The sequence below is a fragment of the Pleurodeles waltl genome, chromosome 5, assembly GCF_031143425.1.
Source record: "Pleurodeles waltl isolate 20211129_DDA chromosome 5, aPleWal1.hap1.20221129, whole genome shotgun sequence".
NCBI lineage: Eukaryota > Metazoa > Chordata > Amphibia > Caudata > Salamandridae > Pleurodeles > Pleurodeles waltl.
Genome location: NC_090444.1, coordinates 1149800094 through 1149821056, shown reverse-complemented (window position 1 = coordinate 1149821056; position 20963 = coordinate 1149800094). Strand labels below are relative to the sequence as shown.

The 20963-nt window shown below is 44.2% G+C and overlaps 1 protein-coding gene across 9 annotated transcripts in view; it reads left to right on the top strand.

The window, feature by feature from the left end:
- The window catches only part of FAM184A (family with sequence similarity 184 member A), a 670286-nt gene that overhangs the window by 544285 nt on the left and 105038 nt on the right, over positions 1-20963 (top strand). For all 9 annotated transcript variants that reach the window (XM_069235390.1, XM_069235388.1, XM_069235387.1 and 6 more), the window contains 2 exons: positions 7382-7594; positions 8558-8711. In XM_069235390.1, the coding sequence (XP_069091491.1) occupies positions 7382-7594; positions 8558-8711 (367 nt within the window). The remainder of the gene's footprint in view (positions 1-7381; positions 7595-8557; positions 8712-20963) is intronic.

Below are 20963 nucleotides of genomic sequence, written 5' to 3'. Positions count from 1 at the left end.
ATCCTACTCACAGTCCAGAATGTCCTCAGATTGAGCATGTACATTCGCCATCCTGCTGGCCTGATATTTTTAGATCTTTGCTCCACCTTTTATACAGTGGATCATTCCATCTTGATCCTGGGTTTGATGGTAGGCTTGCATTAAGTGGACATGGGTTGGTTCTCTTCTTTCTTACTGATCAGAGTTAGTATTGGAGATCCTCAAGGTTTTCTGTATCGCCCATTTTCATCATATAGATGCTTCCACTATGGACCGTTATTAGATCATTTGCAATGGGTTTAATTCTTATATCAATGACACTCAGCTTATTCTGCATTTCAACAGGCCATCTTTGCTTGATCATACTCTCTTTTGTTTTCAATGCTGTCCGAGCCATTATGAACAGTAACCCAGTAAAGCTCAACCCATACAAATTGATAGTATTATTTCTAGGCAGGATAGCTTGTGGAGCCACACTGTTTGCCCAGTGATATTTGATCTCCTCCATACCAGTTCTACAGGGTTCAGAATCTTGGTTTTTGCTCTGATAAGCTGTTTTATCAGAGAGAACAAGTGAGCTCTGTGGTCTTGTCACAAATTAAGAATGATCACTAGCTTGTGAATTTGCCAGTGCCCCTCTCTATTTTGAAACATCATCACTATATATTTTGATGACTGCCCTATGCATGGTGCAGGGTGTGATTTTGCAACAGAATCAAACAGCTAAAGAACACTCTGAATCTTGAAGGATCTTAACAAATCTTAGGGGATATACATGCAAAGAAGAAAATGAATCTTTAATTAGAATTCCATTACTTCTAAAATGTGGATATTGTAACAGATACAATTATCAATTATCAATTACCTTAAAAAAAAGTCTGTCTCTTTACCCCCACTGGTTATGAGCCCAAATATCCACTGTAGTATTGCTAACAAAAAGCGCAAGGAACACCTTAATTTTTTCACACAGGAATTTTAGAATCTTACCTTTTCTAAAAGATTAATCACACAAAGAGTGACTGCATTATTACCTTTGTTAGGATGGGCTCTGGCTTCAGAAACCAGATCTTTAAAAAAAAACTATAGCTTTCCCTTAAGAAAGTTTCTACAGAAAAATCTTTGAATTAAATCTATAAATCTATATACACACCATGCAAGAATAAGTATAGAAAAAGCTACTATGCTAAACTAAATTCTAAACTGCCTTCTTATACAGCGGAGCTGTTCTGAAAGAAAATGGAACCATTGCACAGCAATCAGACATTCACGAGGTTCAGAAAAGGAGTCATGTCAGATACTTATGACTAGCAAGCAGTCAAATCTCAATCTTCAAAAAATCATGATACTCAAAATGTCTCAAATTCTGGACAAGAATATCATGTAAAGGATATACACTGAAAGTCCTTCAGTGCAAATGAGCTAGATGGTCAGCAGCGTTCAGTAAACATAGATCACTGGATACATCATAGTTTAGTGTGACCATGCAATCAAGCTGCTAAAATGTACAAAGAATTCTTCTCCTGTAGAATAGCTCCTGTAATCCTAGAGTCAGGGTACAGGAAGCCTAGGAACAAGGCAAGAAAGCAACATAACATGATCACTTAGTGAGACTGACAAACTCCCTGTTTTGAGATGTTGTCTTACCTGATCCTTACCCAAAGCAGTTTCTCATGATGTGGAAACAGAAATGTTACAGAGGCATAGCTCCCAATGCACCAGCCACCTGAAGACCATCTCATGCCCTCTAGACTATGGTTTTATTATTCATTGTCAGAAGTGTAGGTTGCCAGGTCTCCAGATATTTTCATCAAATAAGAATGTAGAAAAAGATACTACTCTTGAATTCCCAACATTTGCATGATCTATGGTGGGAGCTGCAGTTATTTCTAGATTACATTGTTAAAACATCAGCTAGGTGGGGCTTACTTAATGCTAAGATGATAAAGAGGTTCAGATGGTTCAAAGTATGGTGGTTGGACAACCATTGTAAATTTGACCATAAATCTTGCTGTTCTCTCCATTTGCTCCTGTGGCCCAGTAAGTCCATTTGAAAGCAGTTTGTTTAGATCTACGTCAACTGCATGTATTAGGGGCTGTGAGAAAGTGGATTATTATTTGGGGTGGATGGCAATTGACCACAAGTAATAATGTCATTAATCTTGTTAAGTCCACTAAAGGTTGCAGTAAATTAAACCCATGAACACCAATTCCCCAAAATGCCTGGGGTAGCAGAAGTGACATCACATGTCATTTGCTCTTTACTTTTACTCACACACATGCTTACACATACACACATATTTACACATGCACACACACTCTAGCATAAACAGACTCTCACCCACAAGCATGCACACACCATACATTTAAAATTACTTTTTACTTACCTCAGCTGCCAGTGAGGGTCATATTCCAGCTAATTGTACTACGTTCTTTATTATACTAATAATATATTATTCCGTATTAGTGCAATGAAACATTGACAAGGAAAGTGGGACCCCAACCGATGTCCATAAGGATGAGCTGTCCCTGTGCCCCTGGTGCTGATTTTGCCACCTCTGAGGCCGGGGGTCGCAAAGGCAGTGCTAGGGTTTGCAAGGGGCAAGTCAGGGGTTGCACATGTGACCCCTAAATGGCATCCATGATTAAACCTGAGCTCAAGCCCTGGTGTCTATGGCATAAGGCAGACAGGCTTAACATAAGAAAATGGATAAAGTCTTTAGAAGTGTTAAAGCAGTTAAAAAGTCAAACTCCCAAAACATTAAAACATTTATAAAAGTAGAGAATATTTTATTGTACAAAATGACACCAAAACAACAAAAATGCAAAAAAGAGAACCAGAGATAGGCATTTCTAAAGTTTAAATGAAAATAGTGCCAAAAAGCATTATGCACCAACTGCAGTCATCTGGTTGCACTTGACCAGAACATACGTGCGATCTTACGCTAACCGCAGTGGAACACAGGTCGGATACAGAAACCAGGTTCGTCCTGGTTGGAATTTTTACCTTCTGACTTATTCTCTGAAACAGAAGCCAAAAATCCTTAGCAGGGCAAAGCTGATATCTGTGGCTGAGAGAGGTTCCACCCGGCCACACAGCCAGTGGGTGAGGTTCTGATGAAGCGTTTGGCATTTGCTGAGAAGGTTCAGACTGGAAGAAATTCAGAATTTGCACCAAAGAAGGTCCCTCACCAGCTAAATACTTTATGCGCTTTCGCCCACTGCAAATTTCTACGTTCGGACGTAGTCATTTTTCTGGAGCTCTAATTCCTTTAGTGGGGCAAGGCTGCAAGCTGTTGCCAAACAGGGCCCAAAAACTTCACAATGATGTCCCATTAAAATAGATTTGCTGTTGTGGAACAACTTCGGATGGAGTCAGCCTGAATTTTTGGCATTGGTGATTAAGCACCTTTGTTGGATAAACTTGGCAGGTTTGTACTGGTCCTCTGAGGGTCTTTGGAGACAAAAAATGTCTAAGTCCCAGATTTTTCAGGATGTTAGGGGAGTACACTTTGACACGCCAAAGGTCTGAGGTCCTTAGAAATAGCGCTAAGGGGTCACAACTCACTCAAGCAGACGCCACCAGTTAGGTCCGGGGCAGGTCCAATTTAAAATGATCCAGCTAGTTCTTCAGGAAAGGGACTTCTAGCAGCTTGTAGTGTCCCTGTAGCTTGAAAGGAGGCCAGCCAGCTGACCATTAGAGTCTACTTTTGTCCTGGGTACAAGTAGGAGCAGGCCAAGCCTTTTGGTTCTACTCACAGGTCTCAACAGCGTGTCCAGTTCTTCTGTCTTCCACTGGTCCAGTGGTGTTCTGAAGACGGTACCCAAGGGTGCCACATTCAAGCCAGGTATTAGCCAATGTGTGGGGGTGACTCCTGGTCCCTCCCAAACCAATAGGGAAAAGGTTCCCAGGAGTAATCCCACCCACGTTGGCAGCAGTTCCTATGTTCCCTACTGCAAACAGTCCCATAGTGGCCAGGGAAATGAGGAACCCCCTCCTCTGTGGTCACTAAACACCAGTTCTTGGGAACGCTCTTCTCCCACAGGGATTGGTGCCTGGCTGACTAGAGGGACAAAGGGAGTGGCAGGCCCAGGTGTTAACTACCTCTGACTGTGACAGTGTAAGCCTCTTTGAAGTTAACTAAGTTCCTCAGCACAGCCCTAATGGCCAACCTGACATAGGAAAGGCACTCGCCACACCCAAAGCTCTTGCCTCAGCTCCAGGACCAAGTTCACAGCCTATCAAAAGGGCTATTCAGCTCCTTGGTGACAGCTGGAAGCTCCTGCAAATGGGCTTCTAGAGGTTTTAGGAGGTAAAAGGGGACTTTTAAAAAGTACTTTTTGCTAAATGTTATGAATATTTTAAAATCTCCAGAATTAACTGTGTAGCTATTTCCTAACCAGAGATACAATTATTAATTATAATATGTTATCCCAATGCCTTCCTATGGAATAGCTAAACCTGCTACAATGAAAGTAGCTTCTCACTGTAAAGACATGTTTAACATTAACATTTTGCATGTCCTACTTTTAAATACTATGCACCCTGCCCAATGGGCATCAGAGGCCTACTTAGGGGTGATGTATTCATATTTAAAAGGAGGGTTTAGGCTTGTCAAAGTGGTTATTTTGACAGGTCGAAATAGCAGTTTTAAAACTGCTTAGACAGGCAACAGTGGTAGATCTGTAGTCAAGTTTTGCACTGTCATGTTAGTTGTGGCAGAATGTGGGCTGCAGTCCACTACTGACATTTAAATTATAGGCCACTGGTACACTCCCTACCATATTCTAGGGACTGATAGGTATGTTACATATACCAGTTAGGAGTATATCCAAATACAACCTGTTTTGGGGGGGAGGGGTCAGAGCACATGCACTGTGGTCTGGTTAGCAGAGCCCCAATCCACAGCATCAAAAAACAAACAGCATCAGTCCAAAAAATAGAAATGTGGGCATGCAAAAAGAGGCATTCCAACTTCTATTAATGCCAGACTTCGACCAAATGGCTCCTTACCTGTCAGACAGGTTCTCTTTTTTTATTCACAGTTCGGATTTTTAACCTTCAGAGTTTGGTGTGATGGCTTTCCCCATCATTGTCTCCTAGATCTGGACCAGTCTCCCTTTGATCCTGTAAAAGATGGTTTATCTCATGAGTTTGTATAAGGCTCTGCAATCCCATTTATTTTGTTAACGACTTTGTGTATACACCTTATTTTCTATCAGTCATTCCGAGTTCCAAGATGCCTTTGAGCAACATTTGCAATTATACGTTTCTCACTCACTGTCAATGCTCCCAATGTGTCTGTTCCTTATGATGAAATGATGAAAACAAGTAATGGTGCCAGGTATCTATGACATCTATTGCATGCTTGCCTGTCTCCTGTTGTGTCGCTGAAAGCTATTCTGTCTTAAAGCCACCTTCCAGAACAGTCACAGTTTTTTCAAGAGAGTGGGACTGTTCAGTATACCTTAAAGATGGTGATCCAGACTGTCTTGCTTGTCTTTTACAGACACTGCTACATGGCATCATTTGTTTTTTCGTGATGTCCATACTTGTGTTCCCCTTGTTTTCAATTAATTTATATATGTTACTTTTTCCAGTTTGTCTCTGTCTTTCATTTCCTTCAATTGATAGGGTGTCTATTGTGTTTCAAATAGATTTGGCAGTGAGTGAAGACAGCAAACATTCACAAAGATGTATTTTGATACGAAACACAGAAACAAACTTTATTGTTTTTTTAAAATCGATCATCAGTGATTTTTTTTGTGGCTCTGCGGCAAAAGATTTAAGCTGGTGATTACCATTGTCCCGTTTATTTCCTGCTTGTATACCTTCCAAAAACTTTTTAAAATGGAGGAAGTAAAGATAAGGGTAAAAATAAGTTGCATACCTGTAGCACATTCTCCACTTTTGGTCTTACGTATCCTTGTTTGTGGGGACAGACCTTTCTATCGGTTTAGCTAGCAATCTGTGACATATCCTGCTGAGTAACAGTTTTTAGGAAACAGAGGTGAGTAACATAGATGATGATGGTAGAAGCACAAGTTCATCGTTTTCCTCTCTATTTTCCTGCTTTAGAACAAGCTTTCAGTACCATTGCTAGTGTTGTTTCTGAACAATGTGAGTTGACAAGACTTTGAGGCAGTGAGCAGTTGATCTATTATTGTTTCTGAACTATTTACCAGAATTACAATCACACTACCATCTGTCCATAAAAGAGCTTAGGGCATTTTTTCTTTATATGTCAGCTGTTACTCCCGTCATTCTGTAGCCCTGGCGCACCCATGCATTCCTTTGCTTGCAGTCCCCAGTGTCCTGTACCTCTTCCAGGGCACATATAAGTCCTAACGTGTCATCATGCAGTATCACGCCCTATCTACTATGTGATGTATCTTTCAGCAGGCACATGCGAAGCTGCTTGTGCTGTTTCTCCTCTGTACCATCCGCCAGGCACACGTACATCCTCACGTGCACACGCAGCCACTCATGCTATTTCCCCTGCACTGTACCATCTTTCAGGCTCACGTACATCCTCATGCACACATGCAACCTTCTGCACTATTTGTCCTGCATTGTACAATCTCTCAGACACATCTTGCGCTGCACACAACCCAATGCAGGCCAACAAATGAGTTAAGCACACAGCAGCAGAACTTCCCTAAAGTAGGCCAGGAGATACAGCCCTAGTGACACATGTAAAATCGGACCTGTTCAGTCTACTGATCACTAAAAACACTGTGAGCTGCCAGCACTGCACTTCTACTACTTAACTCTAGGTGAAGGCAGTAGCCTTACATCTCCTGAGAATAACGCTTTGGGTGCCCCTCCCCGTCTAAGCAGACCGCAGTTCATGAAACAGGCCTAGGTCACAGCACACACGCATGATCTGTGTTCATTCATGACCAAATATCATTACCAAGGATCCAGATATATCACCACATCTTGGGCGCTCATGGCAGGGGGCATGGACGTTTACATCCCAAGAATCCCTAAGCACAAAATATATATTTTGCCTCAGTGGAGTACAAGGGGTAGGTTGGATGAATTGTATATTCTGCTGTTGCAGTCATATTCTGCCACTGTAAGGTTCATCTGCATGGCTTGCTTTAAGAAAGTGGCTGGAAGAATGCTCTTTTTTTTTTTTTTAGAATGTGCTTGTCTTGTCACTGACCTAATGGGTGTTGAAGTAAGCGAAGAAATTGTGTTAAGTCCTTATAAGATATAACGAATGATGCCTGTGTGCTGTTTTCATGCCTTGAGCTTCAAATCTTACTTTGTGAAACATGTCTGTGAATGCCAAGATCATAAATGTTAAATCATAAAATTTGCTATTAATTTTCCTTCAGGTATCCTTAGCATTGCTCATTTCATTTCTCTTCTGTTGTGCTGCTGATCTTGGCTTAGATTTCCCTGCTCAAACAAAATCTTGAGATGCAGCTGTCCCAGTCTCAGACGTCAATGCAGCAGCTTCATGCCCAGTTCAGTCAGGAACGGCAGCGCCTTACCCAGGAAATGCAGCTACTTGAAGAAGAACATCAACAAAAGCAAAAATCCATGCAAGAAGCCCATGAAATTGCAATCCAGAACCTTGAGGGATCCAAAAATCGAGAACAAAAGGCATGTGCATCTTTTATACCCTGCTGTATTTGTTGCCTCTAACGAAATGTATGCAAGCCACTCGGCTTGCACCATTCCTCTAGAAATTCCATTGCCATTATAACGCATAGGACAAATCACGTTTAATGAATCTTTACTGTATTTTTGAAAGTGCATATTTTTTCATTGAAACCATTTATATGTGCAATTTATGTTTTGAATTTTTGGAAAATTGATTATTGACCCGAGTTACAATTTTTTCCACACATATATGCAACTTAGATGCGCAAAACAACAGATTTATGATCACCAATCTACTTTGAAGCTGGAGAAATCGGCAGATTTGGCTGATTTTCTAGAGTCGGAAGTTTAGGCTAGTAAATGAGAATTTGCGTGATCGAATCAGAAATATAAGTGGGGGCATTTGTGTAGCTGATACACTCCCAAGAAGAAGTATTGTTCAAGAACTCTCCCAATGTTTATTGCACCAAGCCTGCATTTGCATGTTTACTTCCCAAAAAATTACTAAACACACCCCAACATTTGTGTGGTTGATGAAAATATGATGCACTAGTGCATGTCTTCCATCTGTGCAGCGTCTGCCTAGCCAGCAGTCTGCAGCTGTAAGTGTGGGGCAGCAGTGATGTGCTCAGAAGTCAACACCTTGCATAGGTTTCTCTGAGTGCCTCCCCCTAAACTTCTGAGGTCGTCACATGCCCTAGTAATAGTATATAATGAGTACGTTTCCAACTTTAAACACGTGTTTCTTAATCAGCCTCTTCTTGTAGGTGGTAGATAGGAAAAGAGCAAAGCTGTCAATTTTTGCATACCTCACGCCCAATAAATAAAATAACTCTTGATATGGAGTTCTTGTTAGGTGATTAAGTGTAATAAATTACGGTAGCACTATAATCTAAGAAGTGAATGTTGTTTTTTATGTTTATTTTTGTTGTTAAAATTGAGTTATGTTTTCTAATTCTGCAGGAATATGAAGATCGTTTGCAACAGGAACATATAGAGGAACTTCAGAAAGTAAAAGAGGCTCATAGGCAGGCCATGGAGTCTCTCCGGTTAGAAATGGAACAGGAACATCAAACTCTGCGTTTTGAGCTAGAAGATGACGGGAAAGCCATGCTAGGTAACAACTTAATTGCAGTGCCCCTGTTTCAAATGTAGGCTGATGGGATTTTGTGATTTTGGTTAGTTGTTGCCACTTGAGGAGGACGTTTTACAGTTGCCCAACAGAAAAACAAAGGCAATTGCTTGATAGACTATAAAGCAGATTGTGAGAGAAAGGTCTATGGCTGAACTAAAATACTGAAGAGAATGAAAAAAAATTTGCAGCGAAATGTAAGCCTCTAGCATTTTAAAGTAAAAGAAATAGAGTTTATTATCTATGGCTGTCACTGATGCGTCATTGCGAGAATCTGATATGATATAGAAACTGTTGCTGTGTCACAATGAATTCAAGGCTGCAGCTGAGCGGACTTGCAAGGGAGCCTTTTAGTGTGGCCATTGTCCTCTGCTCTGATGGAGAGCAGTGAGCACAGGTTTGGCCTGGAAGGAAGGGAGACGGTTCAGAAAGATGGTGCAAATAGGCAGCAGGAGGCCACATATTATTTTTATATATTTGGGAGAGGGTGACCGTATTGAAGATGGGATGGTGTGGGTGGGTGGCAGAACACTAAATTGTATTTTCAGATTGTGGTGTAGGTGATTAGCAGGTCATAAAGTGTTTTATTTCATATTTGCAGCGACAGAAATTCTGAGAGTGATATGGGAGGATGGCAGGATGCCTGGTATCCTTCCATAACAGTTCTATTACTGAAGAGCCTCTGAAAGCAGGGCAGATGATTTGGATGGGCCATGCATTACAGAAATGTGTTGTTGGGTAGTAGTGAATAATGGGGATTTTTTCACTTTGAGCTTCTGAGTAACATCATAGAAAACTGGAGCTTTGCTTGACTTGTTAAATTGATAACACTCCAAAACTCTCCGTGAAAATTATCCCCATTATTCAAATTACACATCTAGACTTCTATAAATTATTAATTGTGGTAGTTCTTTGTGGTAAGAGGGGTACATTCATGTCTAAGTATGTGTGTCCTTAGTAATGATTCACAGGATGTGACCAATATGTTGCAGAACTGTACTTATACAGATACAGTTCAGCAACACTTGAGTGCCTTGAGTAACAGGCACTTTTCTTCTCTATGCGGTGTGTCTATCACCATGTTGGAGTAACCAGTGGTGTGTCTATCACCTTGTTGGCACAGAGTAACAAGCACTTCTCTTCTCTCAATGGTGTGCCTATCACTGTGTTGGCATAGAGTAACAAGCACTTCTCTTCTCTCAAGGGTGTGCCTGTCGCTGTGTTGGTACTAGGTAACAAGTGTCTTCCCACTGTGGTGTTCCTATCACTGTGTTGGCACAGAGTAACAGGCACGTCTCTCCTTGCAGAATCACTGTGTTGTTACAGTTTCCGATGTTGCCACTGTTTCGTTCACTAAACTGTACATGCAAACTATGCAATCTTATGCAATCCTTCACAATTTGTCAAGATGGCCACCCCTATGTCGCTGTGTGTGGTTTTTTACAGGAATTCAAGCTTGTTAGCTCCGATAATTCCTCGCTTCAGGCCGGTTAAGATGGACGTCACAACATTAGTTAGCAAGTTAGTTTTGTTGCTGAAAGAGGGAAGGTATTTCTCCAAATTGGACCTAAGGAGTGCATACCATCAAATCACATTTCACAAAGATTCTAAACATTTGACAGCATTCATAACATCAGAAGGGGTATTCCTAGTTACGAGGATGCCATTTGGCTTAGCATCAGCAGCTGGCGTATTCAAGAGGATGATAAGCCGAGGGCCCAAAGGGAATTGATGGAGGAGTATATTTACAAGACGACATTCTGGTTTTTGCTGAAGCAAATAAAATCCTTCAAACTAGTCAAACAGCTGCTACGGGCGATGAATCTTACATATATGCTTTTCATTCCAAGCCAGAGTTAAAGTACTCCACCACTCGCGCTCCTTCTACTTTGATTCTACGAGACAGCCTGAGACTATTTTGTAGACAATGCTTTATTTGTAAACAAATAAGTGCTAGGGTTCAAGGTTGTGCTTAGAAGCCCAATCTAATAAATATCATGGTGCTGAATACCAAGCCTTGATTCCACCCCAGGACTCTTTAATCCACCACCAGGCACTCCCTACCCCTCAATCTCATTGCTGTAGGTTGCTTTCCATCCCTGGTTTCTCTTTTTGTTACAGTTTTACAGCCTTTCTCTTCCTCTTTCTTTTCCCACTTTTGTATAATGTTCTCTCTTGCTCCAGGTCAAAGTGTTGAGGAAAAAATAATTCTGGGCCTAAAAAAAAGAGTGCTGGTGGGCCCCACCTGCAACCACCATCCCAAATTAAGCACTGGTTGCAGAGTAGAAAGACCTGAAATGCAACCCCTCTCTCCAGCTGGGGGAGAGCCTCATATTTCCGGCAGCTGAAAACCCCTGCAATCAGACAATCCCCCCTAGAGGATCACTGCAATCCCTGGAGTTTGAAAGGCGCTGACCAAGACTGAGACATAGATGGAAGAACCGCCAAATCGTGGACCCACCCAGCCCTTGAAATCTTACCTTGCAGAAACCCTTTGGCACCAAGGCAAAGTGAACTAATTCAGTGTTGCACCCTTCTCTTTGTATGCCCTTCACATATAGCTTACTTTTCAACAATAGGATAGTATTACCACATAAAACAACATGTGTGTTTGTTGGGGGGGGGGGTTGGGGTTCTGGACTCCAAGGTCTCATCCTCAAGGATGGGGATATGAATGAGGTGTTAGACCCTGTATAAGGTTCCACTGGTCCTAGGACAGCAAAGCCACTAAAGACCCCTGTGTTGGCTGAATGGAACATGCTGGGTCCGTGCGTTGTCTTACGGATATGGGACCCATGTGCGGCTGAATATATTCATATTTGAGCAGCATATGGAAACATGTTTAGATTGATTACCTCTGCTTTCGAGCCACAGGCATGATATGTACAACTGGAGTGAACAATCTATCCCAGGGAATCTCAGATGACTCCCCAATCATGATTAGAATTGGGAAAACGCGGAAGGGTTGTAACCAAATCTGGCATATTGAACGCGTGGTCCTTTGTTGATATGCAATGCCCGCTGTACCTATTACAAGAATTGGGAAAACACGGAAGGGTTGTAACCAAATCTGGCATATTGAACGCGTGGTCCTTTGTTGATATGCAATGCCCGCAGTACCTATTACAAGAATTGAAAACCAATTTGAAATCAATGTGGGTTCTGTGGAATCCATGTGAACTCATTGGGCCACCATACATTGTAAGGCCAAATCCGTCTTAAGAAAAAGAGCTAAATGGAAAAACCAGTAGGTGTCTGCTTTGGATGTGAGGATTCTCGCACTCCATTTTGAATACCTTGCTAAGATGGATGAGAGAATTCAGCAGTATCTATCGACCGACAGGGGCTTCCCTATGTCTATTATGCTTAGAGGAAGATGAGGAGTGCTGTCTCCCTTCAAACAGACAAATCTATAACTGTTGAGACAAATCTGGGAAACTCCTATACTGGCTGGCAACAAGGGAGGTAACTAGAGGTTACATCTGTGGTTTCCAGCCAGTAGAATAGAGTGATGCCTAAACTACAGGACTCAACAGGGAAACAGATCAGTGCAGTGGCAGAAATTGCTGTTTCTTGCTATAGGGACCTGTATGCCCTGGTGGAGTAATCTGTCCATGAACGCTCCAGCCCCCTCACCGATGACACAGGTGGTCTAGCTCAGCTCATGCCAATAGAGGGGTTTGAGGCAACTATTGAAGAAATTAAATCAGGGTAGACAATGGTCCAGATTGGTTTCCGATTGAATATTTTAACAAAATCAATTAGATCTGATTTCTCCATTTACTGAGTATGTATCAAGAAGCCATTGAGAAGGGTCAGTTTCCTCCTGAAACTGATTCTTTATCGTGTTCTTCCATAAAGCAGGACACAACATAGATCAATGCTCTTTATATTGGCCTATCTCCCTCATAAATGTTGACATGAAAATCTGTGCCAGGGTTCTGGCCTACTGGTTTTGCAAGTGGTTACCTTGTTTTTTCACCCGGATCAGTGTGACTTTAACTCCTGCTGCAGCACCCGACTGGATGCTCAGGGTTCAAATCTCGCTGGCGTAACTCCATAATCTCAGGGACTCCATTGTAATGCTAATAGACCTTGAAAAAGCATGGAACTCCCTTGACCGGTCAATCTTGTTGAGAGTACTTCTTCATATGGGCCCGCTTCATGTTCTTTGTGAAAGTACTATACATTTACTCCCAGGTGCACGTAAAAGTGAATGACATCCTCTCACCCCCATTCCCGATTTGCAGATGGACCAGGCAGGGCTGCCCCATTTAGCCACTTTGCCTCGTCTGGTGATACAACCCCTGGCTGCATGAGTGCGATGCGATGCCCAGGTATCAAATTTCTTCTAGAATAATGATTTAGGATGCTGGATTTTCCTTTATGCCAAAGACTTCTTTTTATGTGTCGATCCCATGACACATGCCCTTAACTGATCCAGATGTTAAATATCTATGGCAAGGCTTCTGGCCTCCAGTCAGATTTTCACAGTTGCTGCAAATCCCGCTCAAGGGAAATTGCAAGAAGGTTGACAGGAATCCTGCCTTCCTGTCCAAAGACTCAGCTTCCAGTACCTGAGAATGCATATTACACTGGAGCCAACGTTTACATGGAGTCCCAAACTTACGCACTGTTGGCACTGTCACTGAAGGAGCTGAGTAAGTACTTCAACCTTCCCCTTAGCGATCCCTCAGAATTGGTTTGCGGACCTGACAGGCAAAGTGCATTCTTTTTTCCAGAGGAACCAAAACTGCCCATATTGCTTTCAATAAATGCACCCTGTATACCTTCAACAAAGGTTTGGCTGACCATACCAGTAATATTTGGTATCACTGATTCAGGTGTTTCATAACTGGATAGACAAAGGTCATGAAGACCCTGCATTTCATGCTGAGATCTCCTAGTTGGACATAGTAATGGAGTAGATTTACTTATGGGGATTCTCTTCTGGACATGCTACCAGAGGTTTATGAGGGTGGCTTTTCTATGCTGGGGATTAGCCTTTCCCTGGATCAAATGAGCAGGTAAGATGTCTTCTCCATAACACCCATCTGGAAGAATTTGAGCAGTGGGATCTTATTGAGAGGCAGGAGGCAACCATCTCAGATGTATCCTCCTTAACACCCGCTCCGTCCACAAGCACGCAGTAGAGCTATGGAATCTACTCGACGACTCAGCCTCCCCAATCGTCGCCTCCCTGACCGAGACCTGGATGAATCCCTCCTCAGCGCCTGACATCACCATAGCCATCCCGGACGGCTACAAGATCACCCACAGGGACCGCTCCAACAAACCAGGAGGAGGCATTGCCATCATCCACAAGAACACCCTCAGGATCACGCCCAACACCGAAGACACCCTCAGCACTGCCGAACACCTGCACTTCCAAATCCACTGACCCAAACACCACCCTCCAAGGGACCCTCGTCTACAGGCCCCCCGGCCCACGACAGCAGTTCAGCGACTCCATTACCAACATCATCAGCACGCACGCTCTCGCTTCCACTGACTACATACTCCTCGGAGACTTAAACTTCCACCTCGAGTACACCACCGACAACAACACCACCACCCTGCTCGACAACCTTGGCCTCAAACAGCTCGTCACGACACCAGCCCACTCTGCAGGACACACACTCGACCCTATTTTCTCCACCAGGAATCACGTCTCTTTCAGCCACACCAAGGAACTCCACTGGACAGACTACCACTGCATCCACTTCTCCTTCAAGAAACCCACAACACACCACCACCCACAACGGATCCCCACCAAAGACCAACTTATCGCGACCCTCTCCCAGAACCCACCCATCGACACCACCGACATTGACGCAGCTGCCCGCAACTTCAGACAATGGGTCAACACCTGTGCCAATACTCTCTGCCCAATCAAGAATCCCTCCAACAGACGCACCGACAGAAAGGTCTTCTTGTTTACCACCGACCTCCACGAATCTAAGCAAAGCTGCCAAAGATTCGAAAGAAAGTGGCACCAAGATCAGACTCTGGACAACCTCACAGCCTTCAAAAACACCATCAGCAAACACCACCAACTCATCTGAGCCGCCAAGAGAACCACCTTCAAAGACCGAATCAACAACAATGCACACAGCCACAAGGAGCTCTTCAACGTTGTGAAGGAACTCTCCAACCCCATCTCCAACGCCAACGACATCCCACCATCCCAAGACCTCTGCGACTCCCTAGCCTCCTACTTCCACCGCAAGATTGCATACATCCACGACTGCCTCAACACCCAGAACCCCCCGGCGAAACCACGGCCCTCATCCTCCTGGACCTCTTGGCCGTGTTCGACACCATTTGCCACCACACCCTACGCTCACACCTCAGCAATGCAGGAATCCGCGACAGAGCCCTGGACTGGGTCACCTCCTTTCTCACCCGCAGAACCCAGAGAGTCCACCTTTCCCCATTCCGCTCGGAGGCCACCTAAATCATCTGCGCCGTACCCCAGGGTTCGTCCCTCAGCCCAACCCTTTTCAACATCTACTTGGCCCTGCCCGCCAACATCGCCCGATCCCCACCCTCAACATCATCTCATATGCTGACACCCAGCTGATCCTCTCCCTCACCAAGTTCTCCGCCAAGACCTACCTCCACGAAGGAATGAAGGCCATCGCCGAATGGATGAAGAGCAGCTGCCTCAAACTCAATTCCAACAAGACTGAAGTCCTCATGTTCGGCTCCATCCCCTCTGCATGGGATGACTCCTGGTGGCCTACCACTCTCGGAACCATTCCGACTCACACCGACCACGCACGCAACCTAGGATTCATCTTGGACCCCTCACTATCCATGACCCAGCAAGTAAACGCCATCTCCTCCTCCTGCTTCAACACCCTCCGCATGCTCCAAAAGATCTACAAATGGATACCCACCGAAACCAGAAGATCAGTCACCCAAGCTCTCATAAGCAGCAAGCTGAACTACGGCAATGCCCTCTACGCAGGAACCACGGTCAAACTCCATAAGAGGCTGCAAAGCATCCAGAACGCCTCTGCACGCCTCATCCTGGACATCCCCCGCCACTGCCACATCATAGACCACCTGAAAAACCTGCACTGGCTCGCAGTCAACAAGAGAATTACCTTCAAACTCCTCACTCACGCTCACAAAGCACTCCACAACACCGGACCAGAATACCTCAACAGATGACTGTCCTTCTACACCCCGACCCGGCATCTCCGCTCCGCCAACCTCGCCCTCGCAACCGTCCCACGCGTCCACAGAACTACAACCGGCGGTAGATCATTCTCGCACCTCGCCGCCAAAACGTGGAACACTCTTCCCACCCACCTGCGCCAGACCAAAGACCTCCTTACCTTCAGGAAACTTCTCAAGACCTGGCTGTTGGAGCAGTAACAGCACCTTCCCCCGTCCCTTCTCCCCCTACCCTCCTCAGCGCCTTGAGACCCTCACGGGTGAGTAGTGCGGTTTACAAATTCCTGATTGATTGACTGGGATTTTGAAGCTGGGAAATGTCTGGCAGAGTACACAAATAAACTTGTTCTAGCAGTTTGACCTCCATAAAAAATAATTCTACAAATACTTACAGTTGAGACATGCATTTGCTACCCACCAACCCACCCTGAATAAGCCTATGAAATATAACTCACTGGAAGTCAAAATCACCCTCCGGCTCATTAGAGAAAGGAGGTGTAGATCACATCTATAAATCCCCAATTATAAATGCGCCTGTTCTTTTTACAATGCTCAATGGATGATAAAAAGGCGGGGTAAGTTGCCTGGGCAAGAGTGATTGGAGGAATGCTAAGGAGGCATCTCACAAGCTGGTCATTTCCTTGGAAGTGCACCTCGTACTACTGAATTACCTGCACACCACATGCTTTACTCCTGAGACACAATAGCGAGCATGCACAATACCCTCACCCATATGCTCCTTATGCAGTGCAGGGGAAAGAGATTTCTTTAATATGATCGTGCCCTGGTAAAGTATTTATCCACCCTCTCTATAATAATAGGGCATCCGATTGACCACTGTATCCACATTGCACTTCCAGGTAGCATGGATGATGTAGGCGCCTATGGAGGGGAGCATGCTTTGGTTGGGATAGGGACAATGATAAACCAATAAGATAGGCCCCCTCCTACTGCTGAATGTTGGGCAGCAATTAACTGGTGGGCAAAACCTGAGGAACCCATCTACAAAGCATACAGGTGCCTACATAAGAATTGCAGGAATCATTATAATTTGATTGCTAGTTAATACATGCATCTCCACTCAAAGGCAGACCCCCAGGTTATGGGTCCATGGTAGTTGACTGTCTTAGCAATTTTCTCATTCAGTGCCACCTTAAGCCTGCTTCTAAATTGGCTGATAACTCATCTGTAATGTATTCACTGAAAACTCCTTATATTCCATTTGAAATTCAGCACACGTTTTCAGTGAGAAACAGCATGTGAATCTGACATCACTGAAGCCAAACATGTCTGATTAGTTCTAAAATCATACCTATGATGCTTGGTTGGGGCCTTGGAAATGAGGAAAAACGTTGCCTTTTCTCCTGGGCTGTTTTATGAGCACAGAAGCAGAAGAGCTGTTGGGAGGCCGAGTCAATATACCTTCAAATGTACCCCATGGGATCAGGGGTCAAAAGGACACCCAGAGATCCCTCTGTAAGCAGGCCCATTGACACACTGCAACAACCTGCAGAGTAATGCCTTGATTTATCTTCAGACAGAGGCCGGTGCACCCTCAGTGAAATACAGAGCTGCGATTTCAACCCATGACCCTGTTTTTCACTAATACACTCTCCTCAATTGTCCGATTTCACACAGTGCTGAGGACAGCATCTCAACATCTTCTCTTTTTTGCAGTTGGTGCATTGTCCCCGTCAGCGTCAGGTACAAGCAAAGGCTGTGCTCTCAATGTGAAATTTGAGCCCAGATATTGTTTTTTTTCCAAAGAGTGGGGTGGGGACTAGGCTGTTCTGGCGTTAGGCCACACCACACACCACTGTAGCCAAAAAACAACTGTCTGCATCCCAGGGACCCAGAGCCAAAATATTACAGCCATCTGCATGGCACATGAGAGGTAATTTGGGTCCTTTGGGGATAGGTTACATATGTGGCCCTACAAAGAGGAGGTAAAGACCCACTTTTTGCCTCCAATATGTGAATGAAACTGTCTGGTACATGGATTTAGATCCTTATGCCACGAGGGCTGATACTCCACACCATTCCTCTTTTGGATACCAAACCCTAGTGCCTACTTGGTTGTCGGCCCCCTGGGGGCACAAAGATTCAGAGTGAACCCTCTAATCTGCCACCCCAGGAGGGCAGAAAAACTGTCAGGTGTCTAAGGTATGGGGGGTAGCCTAGTGCCAGGATGGGCAAGCTCTGGTCCCCTATTTTGTTTCTCATTTTTTCCCTGGTGATCTGGTGGATTTTCTTCCCTCCCAGGGATGGGCAGATAGAGGTTAAACATCCCAAACTGCTCTCCCAGGATGTTGGAAAGCACACAGGCCACCAAGACAAAACAATGTAAAAAAACATATGGGGTGGTGTCAGTCTTGTTCCTGTCATTTCCTGGGTCACAGACAGTTCTTCTTCTCCTCTCAGAGAGTGAAGTGGGGCAGTAACCACTAATCACCACACCCGGAGACAGAGAGCCAACCAGATATCCAGGGGGAAAAAGTAGTAAATGTAATGAGGTGGGGTGCTGGACCACCTTGTCATTGGGCCAACCTCCAGTAAGTATTTCTGCCCATGGGAGCGGCAGAATGGATGCCTTAAGCCTTGTCTGCTGCAAATCCCAATTTCAATTCACTTGCCATGTGGGATGGAAGCACCCATGGGCTCTTAGATGGCTGGCACCCAGGAAACTTCTCCAGCCCTGGGCTTTTCTGAAAACTGGAGACCCAGTGGAATCTATAGTGTTGTGGTTTTCATGGATCCAATATTTTTGTTCCCAGAAAGTCATACAAACCTATCACTTATTATTTTTTCTCTTTACATGGCTGCAGCATTTCGGCTGGAGTCGACCCGCCGCCAGGGAACCCGACCAACTCTGGGGCTTTTCTGAAATGTACACATCCAGGGTGGTGAGTCTTGCGAGGATCAAAATATAAAACATTTCTCACTGCTACAAACTTCAAAAACATTCATAAAACATCCAGTTTCCTCTAATTCTCCAAGGGGGATGGCTGCAACATTTTGGCCTAGGGTTTGCCAACACCCTTGGAGGACTTCCAACCCTGGACATTTCTGAAATAGAGAGACCGAGGGGAATCTAAGGTGGTCTGGCCACTGCAGATCCCAGTACTTTTGCTGATTCGTTTGAGGAGTATGTGTCTTTATATGCGTGGATTGCTGCCCCATAATAAAGAATGATCCCTCCAAGAATGAAGCTAATTTGTGAACACATGCCATCCTCCTTCACAATTCAGTATTCACCTAAGCAGAAAAACTCTTTTGTGTAAGCTCGAGCTCTGCACATATGAAGATAGGTGGTATTGTATGCGTAAAGATACTACTCTTAAATCCCTTTGTGAATAGCAAACAATCATAAACTTGCACAAATGTTTAAGTTTACCTGTGTGAATCAGGCCCGTAGAATCTGGGATTTCCTGTGTTAAACCGTTTGACTCCCAGATCAGCAGAAATTATTTGTCTTTAAGGGGATTCCCCCTAATGGTCTTGATGAGAAATGCATTCTTAATAGGTAATATCTGCCGCTAGCCCCCTCCCCCCCCATTCCATAGTTCATCAAGGTGCTCACATATTTTTGATCTAAGATCTTTTTCATTGCATCAGATAAGGCAAGGAGGACATCGTATTCAGAGCTATTGGAGTTTAGCACCCATCATTTAGAGAGACTGACACATAATGGGGAGGATTCTCTACCTCTTTACAGGGAGCTGAAAACATCGGCTTTCAACAATATAACTTTTTCAATTGAAGGTTTAGGTTGGGATCCGGAAACCTGTCTATCAGGCTGATTACATGGAAGGTGAAATGCTGCTGGAGAGTGAAGACAATGCAGCTTGTGGCCCAATGATGCCGAGCGTTGTTGAGCTCTAGCTCTACAGTCCTGAGCTCCTGAAACCTCAGAGGTCTCCAGAGCATTAAAACTGCCGAGGTTCCCAAGCCTGCTGTCCTGTTGTTCCCTGATTCTTCAGGTGTGTTCTTCATTTGTGTGTGCAGGGGCATGATAGAGTTCTGTGGCGTCCTTGTGTTCATCTGCATGTTGAGCAAATCGGGCCATGTGACACTCTATGGCCGGAGCCTCAAATAGAGATTGGAGAGACCAAATGAGGCAGAGGAAGGACATCAACTGACAGACAACTTTTAGTAGAGGAACATACCATTGTGTTAGGAGCGACTTGGTCGCTGGGTTAACTAGTTTAATTATTTTACTTAGTCTGTTTCACTTAAGCTACTATTCTATTACATAAGATTGCTTATGGTCACTTGCAACTGTGCCTTTCAGTTTTTCATTCACTTGGTGTTCCGAGTTTCCTCTGAGGGTGTCATCTAATGGATTGTTACAGTTGCTAATTGTTTATTCTGCATCGGTGCAGCAACAGCGCAACATTACCACAACAAGACAAGTGCACTGATGATGCATCAAAGAGTAAGTCCGTCTTAAGTCTTGTAACCACTGCTTTCCTCTGTTTTCTGTCCTTTTTTCTTTCTTGCCTATGGTTATCTTAAATTCACTGATGTTCGTTGTGTCTGTTGTAGAGGCCATGCCGCACAAGGGTAATGCTTGCTGATTTCTCTCAACTTTTTGGGCAAGCTATAGAACAGCTAATCCTTTGGACATATGATTTTATTATGTCATAACAGGTGCCGATTTGGGAGCGACCTGCGCTGTTTTACACAAACTTGAAAACGGTGGTGGAGAGTGCTACTAAATACAGCATCATATAAAACTCTACCAAGGATGGATTCCCTGCAAGAGACACACACAAGATGAGTCTGGCAGTCGGTGGGATCGAGCCTCAAATCCAGACTCGTACTCTCGACCATTACGCTGGTTTGTACCATGAACCAGTAGTAGCCCAACAGACCCAGTTATCTTCCCAAGTGCGTAGTACCCCATCCAGCATCTTCAACAAGTGCTTTCGCGCATGAAACAAATGTGCCATTAATGACTATTACAACAACCACTTAACGCAAAGAAACTATCAATGTAGAAAAACTCTATGGTTTAGACAGTGGCATGTGTGCTCATTCTAATCATCAACA